This window comes from Aulonocara sp. 'chitande type north' Nkhata Bay, linkage group LG8 (genome assembly GCF_057382095.1).
Source record: "Aulonocara sp. 'chitande type north' Nkhata Bay isolate Kocher_YH1m ecotype deep benthic linkage group LG8, A_spYH_male_GT1.1, whole genome shotgun sequence".
NCBI lineage: Eukaryota > Metazoa > Chordata > Actinopteri > Cichliformes > Cichlidae > Aulonocara > Aulonocara sp. 'chitande type north' Nkhata Bay.
This window is the reverse complement of record NC_141351.1, coordinates 21786056-21796994: the sequence shown is the minus strand read 5'-3', so window position 1 is coordinate 21796994 and position 10939 is coordinate 21786056. Positions and strand designations below refer to the sequence as shown.

Here is a 10939-nt window from a genome sequence, read left to right as displayed (position 1 = left end):
ACTCACAAGTTGAGCGAGTTCTAATCGCAAAGTTGGAAAAGCTAGCAATAACAGGATTTGTTTTCCTCCTTACCAAGATAAAAAAAAAAATTATGCATTACTATCAATACAGCACAAGGCATGTTTTTTTTTTATGTGTGTGTGTGTGTGTGTGTGTATTTGTGATTGGCCTATTTAGCCAGTCACAAATACACAACAGTGGCTGTGACAGCTAAGTTACAGCTAGCTCAGAAGTTGCCTAACTTTAAGCTTCTTATATACTGGAAATGGTTTGCTAATTGCACGCCGCTTTGCAGCTGACAGCTGGATGCTTGTGGACATTGCAGGCCCTGATTGCCTGGGTAATCCTCTAACATATTTACTACCAGGTCATATGTCAATCAGCTGTATTCCTTGCTGTATTTGGTAGTTGTTGCAATTGCTTGGAAGTTGAGAAAGGTTTCTCTTGGTCCCACCCAATTGCTGTCATCAGTGATTATTTCACTCTTAGTCACTTGGAGTGAGGAATGTTATTCAGTTTCTCAGGTCTCCGGTTTCAACGTCACCAGTGTGGATTTCAGTTTCAGTTTCGCTTACTATAGCCGTTATTTATAAAACAGTGGTTGAACGGGCTATCTTGCAAGTTAAATTTAGCCAAGAATTTAAAAAATCTGAAATAAAAGTGCTACAGTAGTAGGCAAAAAAACACAAGTAGGCAGTAGATAGCATTGATAAATTTGATGATCAGGTCAATGTTTTTGTCATAGTAATGCTCAGGTATATAATCTGACATAAAATAGCCCAATACCATAGAACAACACTGTCCTGTGTATATTTAATCAGTGTTCACACAGCTGGCACATATATGCAGCATGCAAACAGGAGCTGCAGGGTGTTGACTTTAGTACACAGTGGCCATGTGGCTCATAACTAATCATGCTTCCTGTTTGTCATGTTAAAAACATTAAAATTAAAAACTGCTCTTCGACTACATGGTCAAAGGACAGGCTTATGAGTTCATTCCTATTTGGTTGCATTATATTGTACACTCACTGATAAACGGACCGATTAAGAATATTGATTGGTGCAGTTTTGTTTGTTAGATTTAGCAAAAAATATTTTTTTTGTGTGCTATTTCTTTAGCCCTTGCACAAGAAGAAGAGTCATCATTTTAAATCATGGTACAAAACACTGATAGTTTAAACAACCACCAATAAGTGCACCACAGTGTTTGATATAGCTACAATATTTCGCTGCATCCATTAAGTGCACACACATGCAAACTATTTAATACTTCTGCTTTCCCCTGCCAACAAAAATAGCAAATGGAAGCAAACTGAACTATCAGTAATTATTTTGCTTTTAGGAATTATAGTCACACATAATAAAACCATCTGCCAAAAATACACATCTACTGTACCTACTGTCCAGTCATAACTCAACTGTTGCAGGTGGAAGAAATTACCAATATGTTTCCCATTTTGCAACAGATGATTTATTTTATTTGCAGAAACAGTCAACATCTGTGTTTTATCAACAACATTCAAATGGTATAAAACATAGTAAAAATGCCTTACTGAAAAGAAAAAACCCCAAAAAACTATATTCTAGGAAAAAGAAACTCTCAAAATGAAAAAAAAAGAAAAATCTGATTCGGAGGCACTTAGGCCTTGGCAACACTCGTGCAGTCTGAGTTTTCCCAGGTGGTTGTAGTCAAGCGTCAAAGGCCATGATTACAATACTGGAAGCAAAGGGGAGGACCTCAAACACAATCACATCATAGGCTGATATGTCATCACTAGCCTTAAAGCTGCTGTATGGACTTTGTCACTAATATACAACGATCAGGAGTATCAAGAGTGGGCCTCTTAAATGGAGTATTTATCAAAGTTGTATGAAAATACAGTTCATTATGGACATAAATCAACTATTTACAACAGAAAACAGTGACGGATGCTTGGTGTTTTCTTCTTGGGAATGAAAAAGTCTCTGGAATTATTTGGTTCCTGGAGCCAACTTTCCATAAAATCAAAGGTTGCGTTGGTGTCCAGTTGAGCGCAGGCCTCGTTATTTTTTTTCTTCTTTTTTTTTGTCCGAAGACAATTTTTTAAAAACATCATTCAGAGCTGGGTGAAGCAGCTGAGTCTATGTCGTCATTTTCCAGCTCGTTGGGCGAAGCCGATTGTCCTCCCTTCACTCTCTTCCACTTCATTCGCCGATTCTGGAACCAAACTTTAACCTGTAGTGGAAAAAACACAGGAAATATTAAATTAGCATATAGAATGATGACTCTACAAAGTCGTTAGCATGGATACACTGTTGAGGTAAATTAATGTAGTTAATTGTGGATTAGGGGCAAAATTGCTAAGATGTCAAAGGTTGATTTCACAGCATTCTTTGTCTTTTGTGATCAGTTTTTAGATTTGTATAGATCATTAATTGAAAAGAACAATAGTAGCTCTAGTAGTATAAACACTTAGCACTACGAATAAAGGCTGTGGTCTTAGGACAATACAAATCTAAACCAGATACCCTTCTCACAGTACTTTGAATTTTTCACCACATTTGAACGTGTAACAGGATCACTGTGGCTTTTCTCTCCAGTTTGCAATTTTTAGCAAAATTTACAACACGGTCAGCAAAAAAATAGACAAATAATCCTCCACAAATCTCCCAGCACAGATTATAAATTCACTTGGTTTGCATTGGCCTTGCAGGGAGCACGGCTTGTCAGTACAAAGCACTGAGGCCTGGCTGCAAAATCACTCCAAATGGAGGGAGAGAGTATCGTATAGACAGCAGGTCAGAAAAGTCAACTGTCAGGAAGTCAGCCTACACAGGATGTGAGTTTACTGTACTTGTGGTGTGGACAGTGCTCATCTGTATCTTTGTGCTGTTCAAAAATGAGAATGAGCTCATATTTTAACTATCCAGACATAAATAGCTGCAAAAACACACACTTCCCGAGACCTGGGGAAATTACAGAGAAAAACTGACAGGAAAAAAAAAAGAAGAGTGAGCATTTGTTAAGTCTGTGACCAAGATAGTTTATTTAAAGCTTTAGAAAATGTCTTACTTAAGCCTTTATCAGTAGGTGTCTAATACAGTTGGTTCCTCAAACAGCTGGGGCCTGTACATTTTAGTTAACATTATTCACAGTGGAGGAAACAATACACTTTGAAGATTATTGTTAGCTGCGGATTTGGTGCGGTAGTGAGTATTTACAACAGAAGAATGGTGTGTGGGATGCTCCATGGCAGAGAGAAATACATGCATTTTAAAGCAAATAAACCTCAAGTTATAACCAGGCTATGCATACGCAGTTATTATGTTTTTAAACTACTTGATTATGTCAATTTGCAGACAAAAGCACAGGTTTATTTCCCTTAAAATTATAAACTAAACTCTCTCAAATAGATTCAAATTAACTCCAACCTGTGTGTGCACAATTCAAGGAAGCCTTAGGCGACCCCTGCACATCCCACTAGAAGTGTCCTCCCCTACAGCTCTGGGATTCAGATAAACCTCAGTCTGTCCATTACTCAGGACTGATTGAAAGGACGGCAAACTGCCAAAGCATGTAGGATGAATTGGAAAGCGCTGTCTGGTTGCAGTGGGAGCCCTGAGCGAAGATGGAACCTGGCTGTGTGTGAATATTTCTGTCCATGTATGTGTGTGTGTTTTTTAGGGATCTGGGAAATAGATTTAGGAGCAGACGGCAGCATGTGTGGTCACTGTGGCACCACGGCCTCATTAGAAGGAGCTGAGAGGGACAGTGGCTTGACAAGCAGACCGGGGTTTGATCCAGCAGCATCGACACATGTTCGCCCGATTTCATCGAGTCTGGAGCTGCCACCCACTCATTATAGCTGCATGTCATTCTGCTAGAACCACAGAATGAAAACTACTGTGGAAAAAACATGTTCATTGTACTTCAAATGCCTCTGTGTTTATGCATTGGTATTTAGTACAGGGGAAGGACAGACATTAAGGCTTTCCAATATGTTCCAAGATGTTGTATGATGTTGATGTGGAATGATAACATTATGGTTCATCCTGCCCTGCTGGAAATTGTATATTAGGGAAAAGCGTTGTACCTGTCTCTCTGTGAGGTCCAGGTTTACAGCGATCTCGTAGCGACGCAGCCTGGTCAGGTAGTTATGGTGGGTGAACTCTGCCTCCAGTTCTCTCAGCTGCTCCTTGGTGAATGCTGTGCGCTCTTTTCTTGCCTTGCAGCTGGAATCCACCTTAAAGCTGGACTCCTGGATATCTGGAAAGAGAAAGGCATTTCATAGAGTGCGAGCCATTTGCCAGTTTATTCCTTTAAACCAGAGATTCCCAATCAGATGTCAAAGTGCTCTAATGGGTTTGTCGACAGATGAAAAAAAAAAAAAGAACTATTTATGAATTGGGGTTTGAGTGAAGAAATGACTATTAATCAAAAGTCAAAGTAAAGGCATAGCTTTTTTCAGCTGCTCCCAAGGGGTCGCCACAGTGGGTGGATCCACATATTTGATTTGGCACAGATTTTTACACCAGATGCCCTTTCTTATGCAACCCTTCCAAGGATTTGTCTCTCTTCCTAGTTTTGAATTGCAGACCTTTCGTGTATTAGGTTATGTGAAAATATTAACCACTACACAAGGGAGCTACTTTCCAGCCAACATAACGGCATAAATCAGTAAAATAGAAGAGTAAGCCTAATGGCCAATAAGAATCGAAACTTTAAAAGATTAAAATTATCAGTAAAAATGAGAAGGTTCTGCGTGTTGGTGTATCTGCCAGTTAATACCTTTAGCTAGCTAAACATTGTGAAAAATAGTTTCAATGGCAAGCTAAGGTTATGAATATTTTCTTAGTTAATAGGATGGCTACCAAATTGAAATTGTTAGTTAAAATGTGGATCATCAAATAGAATTTTAACTTAACATCCTAGATAAATAATAGACTAATATAAGAAATTGGCTATAATTACAAATAATTTTGTGCCCAGACTAAATATTGTACATAGTTTAACAACAATAATAATAATAATAGTTAATATAGCAAGCTAAAATGAATAAATTGAAAATTATAGCTAATTTTCTGCTAAAATCATGAATAACAATAAAGAAATTTGCTAAATATGTGTTAAAAGATTGAAGAGAAAATTATACAGAAACAGCTGAAAGTGCTCAATAAGGAACAGTGGTATACATGAATTCAGATAAGAATATTTGAACATTAAGAAGCTGTGTTGATGGCTTTCTCTATGAGTCTGTTTGGATCAACTTAAAGGGAAAGTCAGGTGACACAAGGAAACCAATGCTTTAAAGCTGTTTGCAGTGAAGGTAATAAATGATCTGTACGATCCCATAATTTTTGTTTAAAACTAAATAAAAATGATCAGCATCCCCTTTCTTCACAAGCAGCTACACATGCAAGTGTGCTACTTGACCTGGAGACCCTTCATTTTCCTATCATTCACAGCTAATCTGATTTAAATTAGCTCCCCACTCATTTTGTGACTGGCCTCTAGTTCGCAATTAAACTGACCTCAAGACCCTTTTCAACCAACAAACCATAACTCCAAAGGCTCTTTAAAGGGTGGCCCCTCATATAGTAAACACTAAAACCAGCACTTTTAAAAGAGACCACCATGACCTGGCCTCACGAGTCGCGTACACCTGCAACCTGCGCATGCTGTAGTTATTTTTTGCTGCTTATTTCCCCTTATTTGTCTGTTCATGAACACATGCTGTAAGTGCAAATGTCTTCCTCTAAACATTCCTTCGCGATTTATGTATGTAAGAGCGTATCAGCACAGGGCAGGGGCCACCAAACCAGCCACAGAGGGCCTAAGTTAGTGGAGGAATGCAGCGGAACATCGTTAAAGCCTCTAACAAAAGAACAAAGGTGCGGATGTGTCCAGGTCGGAGTGCTACGTCGGTGTGGGTGTGTGTGTCAGAACAGTCCCCGTGGGAGTGCTCGGGGCAGATTCACATTAACTCATCTTTACATGACAGCAAACATCAGAAAAAAAGCCTTGAGATATCTCTGTGAATGTGGCAGTCAGAAAACCCACAGCCTAAGATTATTCAAGAAATAATGCGGTTTATACATTTATATATTTCCCTGCATTTCTCACATAGCTTAGAGAAATGGCCAAATTTTAAACCTCATTAACAGGATAAACATATATGAAAGCTGGTTGATTTACCTTTAAGTAAAACCTCTCCTGTGTATTGAAGGGAATGAGTTTCGGTAATAATTGTGCAGGGGTAGAGACACCAGCAGCTGATGTAATCACCAGAAAATGGTTCTAATTTGTCAAAGTGAGAAGTTCTGCTCTGTGCTTGCCAGAGCAGTGTGCCAGAATGTGAAATGGACTGCAGCACCTGGGCCAGATGTGACTGGGCAAACCAGGACATACAGTGTTTGTGCACACGTGTAGTTTTTGTGTACAAACGCCTGATGTGCCATGTGGTTTGTTAGGGAAAAAAAGAAGATTTGTTTTTGTGGTTCAAGAATCAATAACGACGGGCATCCTCAAGTGTGCCGACTTTTGAAATTTCCCAAGACAGGTTTAGCTGCTTTGAACACCTGGCAGGGCACATACTGGCTCTCACCAAACAGGCCCCCAATAAATATCCTGCACAGCCAGAGGCCATAAACTAACAGGGAGAGGGCTTCTGCACACAGCAGGGTCTCCCAAAGGCAAACAGCATTTGGTGCCTTTCTGGGTGGATGGTGCAAAAGGAGTTTGTCTTCATCAGGACTGAATTAAAGTTGTTGTAAATTAGTGATTGTTTTAAAGCAGAAAACCCCAGGCGAAAACTACTGATCGCAAAAATGTGTGTGCTAAAGTTCAAGACTGAATTTCACAATGTATTAAGACAGTTTATTGGCTAACGTTTATTTTAACCCCTTTAGATAGCGTCTTTAAACTGTTCTCAGTTAATAAATGTTTAATTTCTTATTACAGCACTTTATGAGAATGGTGCTCAAACTTACTAGGCATTTATTAAAGGAATAACATTTACCAAGAACCTCATTCATCGTCCTAATCCTAATAGAGATTAAGCATATAGTTGCAAACTATTTGTATTCTAAGATATTTTAACCAAAATACTTCATAAGCTTGTGATGCAATGGGCAACAGTATATCTTTCTATCAAGCCAAAGATTTCATGGTTGTACATTTCCAGTAACTGAGCACAGTTTTCTGTTTTTCTATTTTATACCCTTGGCTTATGGTCATGGACCCCTAGGTATGATGTACATTTGTGCAGATCATGCTGCATTTAATCAAAATCAGCAGCTTTAAAAAATATTTTTTTAAAAAACATTTTTACACCTACCTGAAAAATCATTTTTTGCATGTGTAGAATCATTTTGCAGTGCTTTATAGTATACATTTATTGCTTGTTTGTATATGGATGGTTCACAGAAGCAGTTAAATTGTTGAAAAAGCATCAAAATGCATGTAGCAAAACCATCCGAGCTGTTAGAGGAAGTATATTTGCTAACAGTTACTGTGTTAAGTGTTAACACGCTCATTTTGTAATGGTGAAGAACTCTTTTTCATGCATGTCAGACCTTAAAATTTAATATCAAAACCATATTGATTTTAGGGCCAGCAACAGTCAAATGTTTATAACAGCATCCCTGTTAAATATCACAGTGTTATGATGGTCAAATTTTGGATTGCAGTCAATGTCAGATCATATCATTTTGGTTTTAAACATTTGGAAACTTTACCCGAGTGCACCACATTTCCATATCAGAACAAATACACAGAAGCAGACCGTATAGCAGCTGCTATGTATGTGCATGTAATGTGAATGCCTTCAGGACATTTTCCTAATATATGCTCTCCTACCAGCTAGTCAATTCGAAAAAGTGAATGGTTCTTTTCTAAAACCCAGAACTGATGCGGTGGTCAGACATGTTGCATGCACTCAGTGGGAGATTATGTTACGGCTTAACGACAGGAAAATGTCAATGGATAAGAATGTAAGAAGTGGGCTCACAGGAAAGTGATTTTACCAGACGTGGTCTGGCATGTTTTCAGCGTAGAGAGTGGAGGTTACAATAAGGTAAAAAAAAAAGGAGGGTGGGTGGAGTGGGCTGGTGTGTGGGGTGCTCCCTCACCTCCTCTTTTTCAATTAGACTCATGTCTGTTGCATGCATTGGTCATGTAGTATTTCCAAATTTGCACGCTTTACAATCAGACATGGTCTGTTATGTTTGGACAGGTCAGGGTTAAATACTGGACACTTTAGATGACACCATCTTTAGCAACATGCACTAGTGTACTTCTCTATGTGGTTTGAATTCAATATTAACATTTCTGGACACTCATCGCTCTTATGAATGCGTTATTTTTGTATTTGTCTTGGTCTTTTAATTCTGTTTTGGGTTCCCCTTTTTTAACTTTTGTTTTAATTTCTTTGATATTTGCCTGGCAAGTGGAGTGTTGGCTATATGAATAACAATTACGCCACACTTGCTTGAGTTCTAATAACAAAATTTCATTTAAATATATATTAAAATGTGTAAAAAGTTACATTTTTTCCAAAGTATGGATGCTCATTTTTCTTTCCTGTAAGACGCATAAATCACTGTGTTTATTACAGGCTAAATTTACCAAAAGCGTCTACAAATGAAATATGAACGCTCCATATGTTCTGGATGTGTTTTTATTTTGCTAGGGTGACAGTCCCCATAATAAAACCTTCACACATTTAGATTCACTTTAAAACTAAATGTTTCCTTTGGCCTCTTGTTCTGCTGCTAATGTTTCGCCTGAAACTTTTAGGATTGGTCTGTCGTCTGTTACTTTTGTGTCCTATTAGCAAGTGTGAAATATGATAGGCGAAATTATCTAAGGGCATTACTTCTTATTGATGTTTGAGCATAAAAATATATTAAGTCATTTTTTGTGGGAATTTTTTTAGGAAATATCTGGAAAGAAAAATTGTATAAAATTAAATTAAATACATTGAAATATCACCAAATACAGTTTTTTTCAACCCTTTTATCCGCTTGAAAAATTCATAGCAGCAATCAATACGCAACAGGATTGTGTTCAGGAGAAAAATACAGCGCAAAATCCCCAAAAGGCCTTTAAACGCTTTCCTCTTCACACCCAACTTCGTTTTTTATCATAATTTTTAATGTCGCCCTGCTATAATAAATCAAAGGTCTTTTTCCAACGGATACAGCAGCAAAATGAAAAGTTCAAATGCCTCATGAATCATCCTTTTGAAAGCGCTGGAACAATAAGAGGATGCAACTGCTACTTAAAGTGTGTCTTGAACACAAAAGTCTCGTCACCTACTCACCTTTTACATAGCGATCGTGTGAGTGTGCTGCTTTAAGGCTGATTTGGTGAGGAAATGCAGAGAATTTGTGTCATTGCCAGCTGTGATACAGGGCGCGGGAGGAATTCTTGACCTTGATGCGTATTTTTTTGATTTTCAGTGAGGTAAGAATGACGTAAATATTGTTTTTAGTTGATCTGTTTTTACACCTGTGCAGTAGTTTGGCATAAAAACTAAAGGAAAACAATTGTGGAAGTGTTTTTTTTTTTTTTTTAGTCTAAAATTTATCAGAGACCCTAAACACAAAAACAATATATCTGCTTTTTTTTTTTTTTTTACCACTCCTAAATTTGGCTATTTGCTTTCAAATGCCTGTAGGGATCACTGTTTTTTCTGTTCTCCTATACTTTTAAACCAACACACACCAGGTGGCACCCCTTGATCCCAGCTCGCTGGCTTACCTGTGACATCTCTTTTCCTCTTATTGGAGCTCTTCTTGTCCGAATCGGCCGACGCCACGCTCTGGGGTGAGTATTCTCCCTCCATACACCCGGGCACGGTGCCTGGAAGCCTGTCCCCCCCTACACTGTCCAGCTCAGGCCCTCCAGCCCCACTGCCGCCGCCACCTATTACTGCAGGGGCAACAGGCGGGCAGGCCTCAGGTGCTCTCACACGAGTCTCACATTGGTTGAACTGCCAGTCAGCTCTTTGGTAACCCCCTTGGCTCTCTTGGTACAGTCTGTCATCGCGAGGGTAGGCTGCGTGCGGCGTGCTCGACACCAGGCAGGAGGTGGAGAAATCTGTGTAGGCCAGGAACTCAGGCTTCTGGTGGAGGGAGAACGGGGCCTGTTGGTAGGGCGACTGCAGATTCACCCCTGGGACCCCAGAGTGAGGGTTCCTCATGCAGCCCCAGATGGGGCTGCTGGGATGGGCGCTCCGCATGCAGCTGCTGGCCGGCTGATCCATCGTGATGCAAAAACCCTTCGCACGAGCACAGTCTTTTTCCTGTCGAGGAATTTCAACCTCTCTCAGAAAGTAAGTTAGGACTAGAAATCGATATCTTTGTCACTTTTGAGTAATATCCACTTCAGCTGACTAAATGAACACCATCGTCTCACTGCATCTACTCACTTCTGTCAGAGGCTGTTGACGCTTCCACAGCCCAGAGCACGTGAGGATAGACACCTTCCTGTGACAGCACGTTTCCCTCTCTCTCTGGGAGCGTGCGTGACGTCCTTTGGAGCCTCTGGTCCTGACACACTCTCACACACTTTCCCTTCTGCGTCGCTCTCACACACACCCTCTCTCCTTCCCAGATCTAACCAAGTTGCTGCTCTTCGGGAAAGCGGCATCCACAACTGTATAACTCCCGTTCTCGGGCTGGCTGTTTTCACAACTCTTCTAAGGCATTCTTGACAAGTGAGCCCTCCTCCTTTTTAAACATATAGGTGGGAAAGAGTGGCAAGTTTATGGAGTGTAACGTGAGACTGCAGAGGAGGAGCCCTGCCGGCCACATGTTGGTAGTACCCTCCAACCAACCCTGCCTCATCAAACTATTAATCACAGGGGAAATTTTATATGCACATCTAATGGGCTTTCCAGACGTGGTGCTTTTAAAGGGACATTGTCTGAAAAGTATAAAGCAAGCACCCACC

General features: G+C 39.7%; 1 protein-coding gene across 2 annotated transcripts; it reads right to left on the bottom strand.

Annotated features, from left to right (window-relative positions):
* Nucleotides 1-1360: 1360 nt before the first annotated feature.
* meox1 (mesenchyme homeobox 1) lies at nt 1361-10703 on the bottom strand. 2 transcript variants are annotated; one of them, XM_086304287.1, is made up of 4 exons: nt 10416-10703; nt 9746-10289; nt 4077-4249; nt 1361-2218 (listed from the first exon to the last, which is right to left on the bottom strand). In XM_086304287.1, exons 2-4 carry the CDS (start codon nt 10248-10250, stop codon nt 2096-2098), a joined length of 801 nt encoding a protein of 266 aa, XP_086160413.1. In that variant the 5' UTR covers nt 10251-10289; nt 10416-10703; the 3' UTR covers nt 1361-2095. The 2 variants fall into 2 exon arrangements, with proteins under 2 accessions (XP_086160413.1, XP_086160412.1); XM_086304286.1 differs by having other exon boundaries at nt 9746-10703.
* Nucleotides 10704-10939: the final 236 nt, after the last annotated feature.

Excerpts from the sequence above, each read along its gene's own strand:
- meox1 (XM_086304286.1), bottom strand. The coding sequence starts at position 10,250 with ATGGATCAGCCGGCCAGCAGCTGCATGCGGAGCGCCCATCCCAGCAGC. Across the intron at positions 4,250-9,745 it reads GAGGAAAAGAGATGTCACAG|ATATCCAGGAGTCCAGCTTT; the intron begins GTAAGCCAGCGA and ends TTCTCTTTCCAG. Across the intron at positions 2,219-4,076 it reads TGGACCTCACAGAGAGACAG|GTTAAAGTTTGGTTCCAGAA; the intron begins GTACAACGCTTT and ends TTTCCACTACAG.